The following is a 14,256-nucleotide window of genomic DNA, read 5'->3' on the forward strand; positions in this document are numbered from 1 at the left end:
TTTGCTTAGTATCTCAGGGATGATTAAAACAATTTTCAGACATAGATTTGGCATTAACTTATAGTGCTAACTGGATTAGGGGTACAAGGACTGCTGTCTCTGTTTCAGGAATCCCACTGACATGAGAGGGTTTTACCACATGGACCTCATCTGGTTCTACCAGACACTAATATGACTTTGTAACGGCCCTAACCTTTTAGGGAAAAGTAACCAAATGACTCCCTGTCTTCACATGGCTGTCTCCTATTTCCAAGATCTCAGAGAGTCATTAATAAACATATTCTTCTTTTTTTTTTTTTTCCTTAGGGCAAAAAGCTTCTTTTGAATCACACCACCAACGGACACGATATTCTTCGATTTCTTTCCATGTGGAAAACATGGCGTTGAGAACCAAATCCCGTGCCCAATGCCTTCCACCATGCGTTTGCTCTGTTCTAGGTTTGCTCATCTTCCTTTCTCCACTGTGCAGGTCGTTTTAGGAGGGGACCAACACAAGCGTGCTTTGGTTAGTACTTCTCCCTACATGACTGCTACTGGGCTACAAAGTCTCAGTGATTTACATCCTTTATATTGGTTTCCCTAGTGCACAGTCATAGTCTGAATGCCATCTATTTAAATATTTAAAAGAGCTTTCTAAATACAATATAAAGTTATACCTTTTTGTACTTCTATTTCCTTCAAACGAATGTGAATTGTATAATAAATATACACTGAAAATTAAATTCACATCTGACTCACAGAAATCTTCTGAATGATGTCAGTGATGGAAAAGAGTTGTTCACCAAATATATCTCCCCATAGGGCTCTCTCTGTCCAACTCTCTGCACCCTCCCTCTCACCTCTGATGCCCTCTCTTAATCCTCTGGAACTCATTTTTACTTCATTCCTCTCTCTAGGAACACAGGGTTTCTTTATCATCCAGGAAATAAAACCCATTTATACATATAACCAAAACCAAATCAAACCCGTTTCCTTCGAGTCGATTCCAACCCATAGTGACCCTACAGGACAGAGCAGATTTGCCCCACAGTGTTTCCAAGAAGGGGCTGGTGGAATGTGAACTGCCTGCCTTTTGGTAGGCACTCTGCCATAAGATGAAACTTTTTCACCAAACCCTTATACCATCAAAATCTGTGTAGTGTAACATGGTAACCACTAGCCACATGCGGTTATTTAAATAAACTTTAAATTAATTCAAATAAAATAAATCTTAAAATTCAGTCTCTTAGTCTTACTAAGTCCCTGGGTGCTGCAAATGGTTAACATGCTTAGCTGCTAACGGAAAGGTTGGAGGTTCAAGCCCCCCCAAGAGGCTCCTCATGAGAAAGCGCTGACCATCTACTGAAAAATCAGCCATTGAAAACCCTATGAGGCACAGTTCTACTCTGACACACACAGGGTCACCAGGAGTTGGGGTCAACCTGACGGTAACTAACCACAGCCTCACCAAGTGTGCAAAAGCCAGGTGTAGCCAGCAGCTACCATATTGGACAGCACAGATATAAAATATTTTCATTATCACAGAAAGTTCTGTCGGAACACAATGGTCATATTTCAGCTACAATAGCTGGGAGAATCTAAAACATTAACAGCAAGAAAAAAACGAAATCTTGGCAAAAAGGATATCTTAATGAATGAAAGCAACAAATTCACTATTTCTGAAAATAAGTAAACAAATTTCCCCAAGTAAAGGAAATTCCTATAAATTCTTAAATTTCTATTTAATGATCCAGTCTGTTTCTAAGTAGCACATACAGTTATTTGCTGGATTATAACATATTTTTTGATTCTGGAATAACTGTCCATCGACTTTCAGAATTACTTTCTTCAAATAGCATTTATGAAGCTGCCAATTAGTTCCTTCTCATTTTGGTATAATCATGCTTGAAGAGCATGAACAGACAGAACCACAGAATGTTTCCAACATTTCAAAGCCCTCTGAACAGGAAGCCAATCTCACATCTTCCAGAGGGGAAAGGGGGACCATCTCTCTACTTGCCAAGCATCTATTCATCCTTCAGCCTGTTTGGCTATCATGTCTCCATGAGATCTCACTGAAGCCCTTCCACCTCTGCAGATCACTTGTACCCACCCCACTCCAACCACACCCTAGGGTTAATCTCTCCCTACTTAGTCCAACTACGATTCCTTGTGCGTAAGTCCACAACTATGCACGTTCTACCAGGCTCCCCACGAGGCAATGAATTCTTTGGAGGCAGGAAAGAGACTGATGCTAGTTTATATTCCTGGCGCCTAGCATTGTGTCTGGCATGTAGAAAGTTCCCACTACATATTTTTTGAACTGAGATAAACAAGTTGGACTCAAAGCTGTAAACCTGCTTTTCACTCTTAACTCTCATTCTAAGTCTTCCAGTAGGGGCATTTAAGGTATAATCAGTGTGATCTACTTTGTTGCTGTCTACGTTTAATCAGCAGACATTTGAATTAATTCAAACCATTAGCAGGAGCTATTACCAGCTGTACTCTAGTTGGCTATGGATAGTCTACCTGTATTTACTTTCTTGATTATACCAGTTTCACAATTTCTTGGAATAAAAAGATCTGCTTTCCGCTAAAACAGACTAATTAATGGGATTGCCAAGGGAAATAAATGGTGTTATTCAATATGAATTATTTAACATTTTTTTAAATATAGGAATAAATTATTTAATGATGAGATTTGGATCTGATGAGCCAACAATCAAATGTATTGTCAATATTTAAAACTTTGATAAAAATTCACTCTCAAAAGTGCCTCCAGGACTAAAGGGGCATACCAGCCCTGGGGCAGGGACTAGGAGGCAGAAGGGAATGAGAAAGCTGGTAACTAACAGGGGACCTAGGGTTGAGAAGGGAGAGTGCTGACATGTTGTGGGGTTGTGAACCCATGTCATACAACAATGTGTGTACTAACTTTCTGATGAGAAACTAGTGTGTTCTGTAAACCTTCATTTAAAGCACAATTTAAAAAAAAAAAAGTGCCTCCAGGAAAATGTCAATTGCTTTTTGTTCCTGAGAAACATGACTTTATAAAAACGGGCAGACATCCAAATTTCAAAAGAGAAGCCCAAATAAGTCCTATATTACAAAAAGATCATGAGTTCGTATGTATGCACCTTTAAAACTAGAATTTTAAAACTCGTGATGAAAATACTGGCATCAGCAATCAAAACTCAAGCTATAACAAAGGAAACGCTTTCCTAACCAGGAAATGTAGGATCTGTTTTAATGTTATAACGACATCAAGAAAATATCAGCTGGACTTGCTTCTCTCTGGGTTGGATTGGGGGTCTACTGATACTTTTGTTTTGTACCTTGACCTTTCATGTCAATGGCATACCACATTTTACAACATTCATGTTGAAAGACAGAATAAGCTCTCTTTGAATTTGACGAGGGATTTGAGGGATTTGCAGGACGATTTTGTGACTCTACTTAGAGATTATTATATTTGTATGGAGATTCAGAATTTCCAACATGCTGACATATGCAGTCTCACACTTAAGACAAATTGTTCACATGTGTGATCGGGCCAATTATTCAGGCAACACCCGCTGGGTTTGCAGATACTTGTGGTGTGCCTCTCCCTCCTTTTTTTCTCTCTGGCCCCAAATTGGATCTTTTTCTTTCCTACTCGTCTTGCATAGATGACAGGGGAGGAGAGAAGAAAAGGAGTGACGATTCAGGCGGATCAGATTTTAAAAATTTAGAGAGTTTCTTTTAGGAAAACAAAAGTGACTGAGAACATTGAAACTGCTAGTTAAATTAGGGCTGGTGATGAGAGGCATTTAATTTAAGTGATTTCAAAGTTACTTCAGTGTTTCTGACCTATTTGACTACCCTGAATCTCCAGCATTTAATTAACAGCCTAACTGTTTTGTAATCATTGTTTTCTGTTTATGTCTGTGCGGTAAGAATTATTAGCCCCTTTTTATAAGTGAGAAAACAGGGAATGGGAAGAAGTCGGTCTGTTCAAGCGGAGAATCCTTACCAGGATCCGAACCCAGATCACTGGAACCAAAGCTTAGCGTCTATCCCTTGGAACCAGTGGCTCTCAAGCTTCAGCAGGCATCAGAACCACTTGGAGGGCTTCTGAAAACACAGATGGCTGGGCCCCAGCCCTGACGCTTCTGATTCAGCAGGTCCCGTGTAGGGCCCGGGAATGTGTGTTCCTAGAAAGGTGATGCAGACGCTGCTGGTGGCGGGCCAGGGGCCACACTTTGAGAGCCGCTGCTTTAAACCATGGCTGCCTCTCTCGGCTCTTTTCATACCCCACTAAGCTGCAAACCACTTCACAGCAGGGAAAGTCCCTAATACCATGGCACCCCTCCAGCTCCCGCACTGCCAACTGGCCACCCTCATGGTGCCTCTGGCATCTCACCCGAAACTCATTGCCGTCGAGTGGATTCTGACTCCCTGTAAACGCTGCAGGAATTGGCCTCCACTTTCTCATGGTATTTGGAAAAGGACAGCCAGGTCAGGTAAAACACATAAGTAAGCTTTTTGTAGGGTCTAATTCAGCTAAAATGTTTAATCCTTTTCTCCCCCAAGCCACTGAATTTACTGAGTGAAACAAGGGACCCAGCACAGCCAAGAACACCTAGCCCCCAACCTTCTAAAGAACGCTCTACACCCTCGGGGAAGTTGAGTCGGCATCACAATGTAAGACCTCTAGGTGTCTGTCCCCTCTCCAGAGGCATGATAATGCCATTTATTTTAATCAAGGCTTCTGCAGCTTTGCAAAGGAGGACTAATCTGCAATTATTCCTCAGAAATAAATGGCAGTCCCAGTGTCACTCACCCCAAATAATTTCCTCAATTCTTCCTTTTTGTTGCAAAATGTGTCACTTTGAATGGATGTTACCCTGTTATTTTTTTAAACTGAATGGGAATATAGATATTGAGCTTTTTCTTTCTTTAAGAAAAGTGCCCAAATTTTGACCCGCAGATAACCTAATAAACTGGAGAACCAAGATAAGGTGAATCACAACATTCTGTATTGGGTCAGCTGGAGAAAACAGAAAAGCTGCAAGAAACGGATTACTGACAGTTTGTTAGCGTGTAACGTCACGGTCTTACCTATGCACACTAGATCCATAAAACCATACATTCCATAGCAGATCTGAAAAAGGATGTCCTTTCTCTGCCACACGGCATAGGGGCTGAAGGCGGACCAGAGAAGCCAAGTCACGCTTGCTATTAAGAACAGGGATCCTAGGATTACAGCAATCATCTGAACTTTCTCAACCAGTGTTATAGAAATGCTTTGCCACTAAAAGAAAAACAGAGGCATGTAAGAAAAAGGTGCTGCCATGTAACCAAAAAAAAAAAAAAAACATTTTCAGCCCCATGTTTCTCTTCATAATGTCGGGCCCTTTTCAGTCTGATTGGCTCCCCCAAATGAATTTTTCCATTTCATTCAGGCTAGAGAAAATACACAAGCAGAGAAAGATTAATGAATTGCCTTGACTTCATTATTTTCAGTAATTCACCACTCTTCAAGTTTAATCTAGTTTTATTCCAGATAACAGGATGGAGTGTGAATGGCTAAGGAATATCTGGTACCTGGGAATCACATTATCGTCTTTCAGGCATGCATGAAATTAAATATACTCTGAAGACACCCGTTGAGGACTCCTGTATTGAGTCCTTTAGTTTGCTCAATACACTTGGCTATGGCAAAAAGGAGACATGTCTCTTGTTTTCATGGAAAAATGTTTAAAAAAAGAAAATCGAGTAAGTTATATAAGAACATCAGTGAAAAAGTCGATTAAGGAATACAAGCTAGAATAAATAATCATACGAGACCTATAAAATGCGCGTTAACTTTCATTGGTACAGTCCATATACTCAGACATTATTGACTTTTTATTAGCTAATGGGTCGTCCATGAAACCATTTTTCTCAAGATTTAGAATTTGTATCTTTGAAACTCATATACTGTGTTAGCACTCGCTAGTCAATGGGAAAAATAATTTTGGTGCGCTAAGCATCAACATTTGAGAAGATTTACAGTACAAATGATCAAAAATCCTTCAAGAGTGCTAACAACTGGAGAGTATTAATTAGTCATGTTCTCGTTCTTGCATAATTGAGGTGGAAGCAAAGCAGGAATTGTCATTGCGGTTTGGCAGTAAATAATGAAAATCAAAACAACCTGTGAAATCTCATGCTGGGTCAAGGAGCTCTGGTTTCTCACAAGAGTTCTTAAAGCACTTTTAAGAAGCCTTGAAAAAAAAGTGAGCCAGAACCATCAGTGTCCATTGGCTGAATCTGAAATTTCCTTAAGCTCCTTACTTACCTTAGGCCTGAATACGTGCATTCCCGAATGGAAAATCTATCACTACCCACGACTTCGCGCAACTTTCCTATCTCCCTCATCTCTCCTCTCTCTCTCTCTCAGATATCATAAATTTATAATTTGCATACAATATTTCAAATATGCATTTGACTTTCCACACTCAGGCAAACCATAAATTCTGTATTGGTTCAAGGGGTCAATACCAAAATACACCTGAAATGCTTAATTTTCCAAAATCACTTCCTTTATTTTTTCTTTGAAAAAACAGAATCAAACCACAAATTGAAGTTTGGTGAAATTCTACAAGAAAAGGTATTTCTATTCATTTTAATACGAAGATTCACTTATTGGAAAAGTTATCACTCTTTCAACTCTGAATAATAATTCAGCTATTCAGTATTATTTTATCATTACAACTGAATTAATGTTGTATTTCAAGCAAAGTTGCAGTTTTGATACTCATTAAGACATACTTTAACAAAAAGAAAGATTTGCTTTAAATATGACGTGGTAAGCAATACAGAAAACTACCTAGAAGTGACATCTATCTTAAACGGATTCTGCCACACCCATATGTAATATGGTACCCTTTACCAATTTATTGGGAGCCCTGGTGGCACAGTGGTCAAGAGCTACAGCTGCTAACCAAAAGGTCGGCAGTTTGAATCCACCAGCTCCTTGAAAACCCTATGGGGCAGTTCCACTCTGTCTGTAGGGTCACTATGAGTCAGAACTGACTCAATGGCAATGAGTTTTTCTTTCTTTTTATTTTTTGGTTTTTACCAATTTATTAACACAACACATAGGTAAAAATTCATGAGGCAAAGATGTCTAAGTTGTGAGTGCATGTGTACTCGTGTGTGTTTGTTTGGTTTTCCCATGGTGGCTCACAAATTCAGAAATGCCTGAATCACAGGAATCTTGGGGGAACCAAAGGTGAGTAGGGAAGATTCCCCAAGAATGGTCTTTACTGATACTATTTTTCTTTTGCCCGTAATTCTTTATGATATTCCAAATTCATGATGTAATTTTAGTGGGGATAAATTTACACTGCTCAATACTGTATAATTAATTATATTCTGCTTCAAACAGATTTACTAATTAATTGGTCCAAGCCTGCCTGCATGATAACTCAGTGACAATATGGTGGCCACAGGCACAGTGTGATTAGGCCCTACTGGGCACTCTGGTTTAGGTAAACTGCTGGTGACAGCTGGACATGGCTAAGGTGTTTTCTGGGACACAGGAAATAAGGTGGGTTCCACTTCAGCACCCTTGGCTCTAAGCGGCTGGGAGGCTGTGGTCAGAAGGCAGGAGTCCGTCGCATTGAGGAATAAATTTTCCTTGCCAAGGAGGGAGAATGAGTGAAGGGAGAGAATTATTAGAAACAAGACATAGCGTTTCACACTTGTTTGGTAACACCAAATTTAAAATGGTTTCAGATGCAAATGCCTAGTGGTTTGGAATTAATGTGCTTAAAATTAGACCACGAAGCTAGTAAAAAACAAACAACAACAACAAAAAACTCTTCTTTACAGTCCAAAGGGAAGCTTAATTATTTACTATGATCACAGAACTTATCCTTTGTCGTGGCCGTAAGAAGTAATTTGGGAAGTTCGAAGTCTATTTTTTTTTTTTTTTTAAAGAAAAAGTGTGCAAAATCTATAATTAGCTCCCTGAAATTATTTTTTTGTTTGTTTTATCTCACTCCGCTAATAATGCAAATAAGCAAATGTGGGAGTTTAAAAATGCATGGACGCTCTTCATATACTGGAGAAGCCTTAAAATTAACAGCGTTTCACTGAAGAGCTAATGAGAAACAGAAAGTTACTGAAACTGAAATCATTAAATCTGATTACGAACACACGGATTGCCGTTGAACTCCGACTGCATCTTGATCATTTCTTTTGGTCATTATACACTGCTCTTCCTTGTTTTCTACCAGTTTGTGCAAAAAGTGGGATGGTTCACATCCTTCCATGGGAACAACAACACTGACTGGGACCAGCAGGGAACACTCACCTAGCCCTGTGCTCAGAAGACACACAGTATCTAACACGCTCAGCCCCAAGGAGTTGTGCGCATGGACCATTAGCTTGGACAACAAAAATAGATGAGTCTCTCAGGGGTTTTCTCTCTCCCCCAGTGGCATCCAAGGCCTAGATTTAAGTTTGCAAGGGATTTCTGAATCGTGAATGTTTGTCAACTGCTGGACTTACTCTTCTCCTCTAAAACTTTTATAGATTTATTTAAATTTCATCCAAAGTTGGATGTGAAAGGGATAAAATGATAGCTGGGTTGGTTCTTAATAACTGCTGTTGTTTTCCTTCAGAAATACTCAAATATGTGTGGCGATATTACAGTCTTGAAAAGCTGTTCACTTCTGCCCAGAACACTACGGGACACATGGTTTCCAGCACAAGCGGGACCAACTGCTCTTCTTTGGGAGGTCCCTCTTCATTTAGTGGCACTAGAAAATGTAATTTAATAATAATAGTCAGTATTTATATTGGGCCATAGGTGCCAGGTACTTTTCTGAGAGTTTATGCATATTAACTCATTTAACCCCCACAACAACCCTGTAAAGGTGGTACTATTATTGTCCCTATTTTACAGACAAGTAAACTGAGGCAGAGAGGTTGAACAACTTGCTCAAGGTTACACACCTAGTAAGAACTGGACCTAAGAAATAAACCCAGGCAGTCTGGCTTCTAGGTTCATGCTCTAACACACTAAAAAAAAAAAATGCTATGAGTTGACTCCAATTCACAGTAACCCCAAGTGTGGCAGAGTAGAACCGCTCAGTGGGCTTTTTTTGGCTGTAATCTTTACAGAAGCAGATTGCCAGGCCTTTCTTCTGCAGCACCACTGGGCGGGCTCGAACTGCCAACCTTTAGGTCAGCAGTCGAGCGCAAGCCGTTTGCGCCACCAGGGACATGAGATACTGTGTAACCCTCTAGTAAGTACTGAGCTCTGATAGCAATTAATTGCATACACTCCTGTGTTTTCAGGGCCACTACAATTCTCTTGATAAACCTCCCAGTCTGTCCTCCCCGGCCTAATGAAATACCTTTCCAACTGGACTGCCCTGAGTCATTCCCTGCTTCTCCATGTAACTCCAGGGTCGACATTCCTAATGAAGCATACTATCCTAGCTGGGCCGGGCTCTCTGCTCCTTCTAGATGGGCTAAGTGTTTGGCTCGGCACAAATCCCCACACCTGGCACATAACCATTGAAGGGAGGATGAAAGAAAGAGAGAGACAGGAAAGGAAGGACAGACATTCCTCAAGTCAGCTTCATTCGACTTCTTCACCATGTACTTCTTTAGCCTTTCTGAGTCTTTGAGCCTGTGCCTTCCTCATCCATCCTTACCTGGCTCTAAAACAAACAAACAAAAAATACCAACCAGTTGCCATCCAGTCAACTCCAACTCATGGTGACCCCATGCGTGCGGAGTAGAACTGTGCTCCATCAGGTTTTCAATGGCTGCGATCTTTCAGAATTAGATCGCCAGGTCTTCCTTTCAGGGTGCCTCTGAGTGGATCTGAGCCTCCAAACTTTTGGTTAGCAGCTGAGTGTGTTAACCACTGATGCCAATCAGGGACTCCTGGATCTAATGCCACCTCATCCAAAAAACTTTTCCTTTGGCCTTTCCTCTTCTAAACAGAATGTCTCAAAACACACTACCCATCAGTTTAGCTCTGATTTCTCTGTAACCTGGAGTCTTTGCAAGTTGTTTACCTCTCTGTTGTCCACGAGATGAGACTTCTTGGTAACAGAAGCTGAGTCTCATTCATCCTTACATTCACCAAACAACTGGACACACCCAATAAACACGTTCTGACTTTAGTGTCCATCTCCCAGCTGGCCGCCAGGTTAATATTCTCTCCACATCCATTCTATCATTGCCTACAGGATAAAGTTCCAGCTCTTAACCAAGCCACCCCAGAGTCGAGAAGTGAGAATTCAAATTCAGATCTTTCTGTTCACAAAACCTAAGTTCTTTCTAAAATACCCTTCTCTTTGCCTACTTTGCCGGCTCACTCCTTCTCTCTGCCTAAGGAGTCCCTGAGTGGGGCAAATGGATAAGCGCCGGACTGCCAACCAAAAAGTTGGCAGTTCGAGTCCACTCAGAGGTACCTCAGAAGAAAGGCCTGGCAATATGCTTCCAAAAGGTCACAGCCATGAAAATCCCATGGAGTCTGCACACATGGGGTCACCATGAGTGGGAATGGACTTGACAGCAACTGGATTTTTATTTTTTTTATACTTATTTAAAAGGTGGTTGGGAGCCCTGGTGGCACAGTGGTTAAGAGCTTGGCTGCTAACCAAAAGGTTGGCAGTTCAAATCCACCAGCTGTTCCTTGGAAACCCTATGGGGCAGTTCTATTCTGTCCTATAGGGTCACTATGAGTTGGAACCGACTCAACAGTACCTAACAACAACACCAAGAAAAGGTGGATGAAAAATCAGCATGTGTAAAAACAGCCAGCAGAGCGCCAACGAAATCTGACCTTCGGCTTTCTAAAAGACTTATCTAAATGCTTCTAAATCTTAAAGTATAATGTGTGTTAAATGAATATTAGTGTAAGTAAGACCGCCTCAAGGAGTTATACCTCTTTAATTTTAATGACAGCTGGGAAGGAATTAAATAAACTCACACTGGAAATTATTTATTTCCTCCTTACACCCAACGTTCAGAGATGTACCAAGTACGGCCACCAGTCCTAGAAAAGAGGGACAATGTTCGTGGCCCAGAACTGCGTGTCACTGGGTGTGACGGTCCCTGTTAATGTGGTGCTCTTCACGGGAAATCAGATAAGCACCCCAATGGTTACCACAGATTGGTATGAAGCCCCAGCAACTATTGCTGCTTTTTCCAATGAAATCGGACTGACTAACACAGATTTATTACCCCCGTCAGAGAGAAAAGGGTGGGGAAAAAACCAGAAATATCGCTGCCAATTTCATTCAAACAAACAGTAGGAGCCTGAGTCAAGGTAAGACCCAGAGCCTGGCCTTTGTATAAATCACCTGAAGCGGTAAGATCAGCACTTGGGAAAGGCATGTGCTCCATCGGGCCCCTAGGAGCCTACTTAGAAAGATGCACCTGTCATTCCATCGTCAGAAAGTTAATGCACCTTCTCAACGTACGGCCCAGTTTCCTCCCTGAAAATAACACGTGCTCCGAGGGAAGTAGGCTGAACTCCAAGAGAAAGGAGATCAGTTCTGCGTGCACTGAATCACTCAGTCTACAGGCCTGCTTCATCTTTGTTTTTACAAGGCAGGCCAGATACATGAATCATACGCTAATAGATTCGCAGTATGAATGATTTATACCGTGCAGTATTACAGGCAGGATTACTCACAAGTGTCACCGGAGAGAACACCTGCTCTTAAAGAGTGTCCTCTTTAGAAAAGCGGATTTAGCTAAAACCTATTTTTAATCATCTTCAGAAGGTGTTTAGATAGTCTCACTAAAGCTGGGGTTTGACGTGCTGGCAGGGAACATGGCCATGTGTAATCCATTGGGCATGTGGATCCAGCATTCGGCTAATTATATGCCCACTCTTTGTCACGCTGTATTTATAGGCTGCGTATTAAAAGTGATTTCATGGTTTCGTATCGGTCTTCTCTGCTGGAAAAGCATCTTCATAAACTTACCAGAGCTAGAGATAAATATCAGACAAAGAGAATTTGCTTTGCCTGAAAAAGGTGAAATTGAAACAACTAAGAGAAAATAATTAGAAAATAAGGAACTGGTTCTTTGAAAACATTAATAAAAACTGATAAAACCCAGGCAAGACTAATCAAGAAATGAAAGAGGGGATACAATGGCTGATCTAAGAGATGAAGCGGTGGTGAGGAAATACTGTAAACAGCTTTATGCTAACAAATTCAAGAACACAGATAAAACAGACAAATTTGTTGAGAAACATAACCTTCCAAACTGACTCAAGAAGAAACAGAAGGTGTGATTAACCCTATACCTACAAAATAAATAAAATTGTAATCAAAAGCCTTCCCACAAACACCTCCAAGGCGAGACGCTTTCACCGGAGAATTTTATCACATATTTAAGGAAAATCTTAACCGGTCTTACATACTCTCAGAAGATAAAGGACAAAACATCACCAAACTCATTTTATGAGTCCAGCACAGCTCTGATATCAAAACCTGACAAAAACGTTTTTAGAAAAATTCCAGACTAATATCCCTGATGGGCATAGAACAAAAACAAAACAAAACAAAACCAAAAAAAAAAAAAATTAGCAAATCAAACCCATCACTATATATCAAGAGTAACGCAGCCCGACTGAGTGGAGTTTATGTCAGAAACACAAACTGGATGCAACAGTCAAAAACCAACCAGTGTGATTCGCCACATTACCAAACTAAAGCAAAAAAAAGAAGTGGTAAAATCATTTGACAAACATCCATTCATGATTAAAAACTCCCAGAAAATTACAAACAGTAAGAAAATTTCTTAACCTGATAAAGGGAACCTACAAAACACTTACAGCTAGCATCATGCCTGATGGGGAAAACAAATGCTTTCCCTCCTAAGACCAGGAATGACACAAAGCTACCACTCATTACTTCTCTTTAATATTGGACTGGATGTCCCAACCACTGCAATAAGGCAAGACTTAGAAATGTCAAGTACAAAGGAAGAAGTATAAAATTGTCTCTATTGTATGTGACATGATTATTTATGTATAAAATCCTAGAGTATCTACAAGAAAACCTAACAAAATTAATAGCAAAGTCTCAAAATACAAGATCAATAACCAAAGATCAATTATATTTAAGTACAAGCAGCAAAAAAGTCAGAAAATGAAATTACAAAAAAACCAACTTTAAAAATACCCCAAATCACAAACTACTTGGGAATAAATATTTTTAAACATAGTCTAAAAATCGTTACTGAAAGAAATTAAAGAAGACCTACTGAATTAATGGGAAAAAAAATTTTTTTTTTTTTATGAACTAGATGACTTACTATTGGTCAGGTAACTATTTTCCTCAAATTTAACTTTTAAAAGAAAAATATTATCAGAAAAATAAGGGTTTCTCATTATTGAAACAAGGATTTCTTGTTTATATTTTTGAAAAAGAGACCATTCATTTAAAATTGAGAGTCCCTGGGTGGTGCAAAATGTCACTCAACTCAGTGCTCTGCTGCTAACCAAAAGGTTGGAGTTTCAAGTCTCCCCAGAGGCACCTCAGAAGAAAGGCCTGGCAATCTACTACTGCAAATCAGCCACTGAAAACCCAGTGGGGCACAAGGTCTACTCTGACACACTTGGGATCGGCATTGCCTCCATGGCAACCGGTTTGGTAATGACTACTGAAGCTGAGCATGTGTCGGGTTTCATTTAAATTTACCATCAATTGATTCTATCAGGCCAATTTTAATTCACGGTGATTAAAAAACAAATCTTCAAATTGTTGGCTAGAATAAACACCAAACAAAAAAACCAAACCAGTTGACGTCAAGTTGATTCCAACTCACAGAGGCTGTATAGGACAGAGCAGAACTGCCCCATAGGGTTTCCAAGGAGCAGCTGATGGATTCAAACTGGCGATCTTTTGGGTTTGCAGCTGAACTCTTAACCACTGCATCACCAAAAAAAAAACAAAAACCTGCTGCCATCGAGTGGATTTCGACTCATAGCAACCCTACAGGACAGAGTAGAGCTATGCCACAGAGTTTCCGAGGAGAGCCTGGTAGACTGTACCGCCAACCCTTTGGTTAGCAGCCGTACTGCTTAATCACTATGCTGCCAGAGCTCACAAGAATGCCACAATTAACGCAAGAGTCCCAAAACTGTTGGTGCTGAGTCAATTCTGACTTATAGCGACCCTACAAACAGAGCAGAACTGCCCCATAGGGTTTCCAAGGCTACAATCTTTACGGAAGCAGACTGCCACATCTTTCCCCCACAGAGCA

The 14,256-nt window shown here is 40.4% G+C and overlaps 1 protein-coding gene across 1 annotated transcript in view; it reads right to left on the reverse strand.

Annotated features, from left to right (window-relative positions):
• The window catches only part of MARCHF11 (membrane associated ring-CH-type finger 11), a 139,563-nt gene that overhangs the window by 24,398 nt on the left and 100,909 nt on the right, over positions 1-14,256 (reverse strand). The window contains exon 3 of the mRNA XM_064279752.1: positions 5,080-5,272. Coding sequence (XP_064135822.1) covers positions 5,080-5,272 — 193 coding nt within the window. The remainder of the gene's footprint in view (positions 1-5,079; positions 5,273-14,256) is intronic.

Source organism: Loxodonta africana, chromosome 2 (assembly GCF_030014295.1).
Source record: "Loxodonta africana isolate mLoxAfr1 chromosome 2, mLoxAfr1.hap2, whole genome shotgun sequence".
Classification (NCBI taxonomy): Eukaryota; Metazoa; Chordata; class Mammalia; order Proboscidea; family Elephantidae; genus Loxodonta; species Loxodonta africana.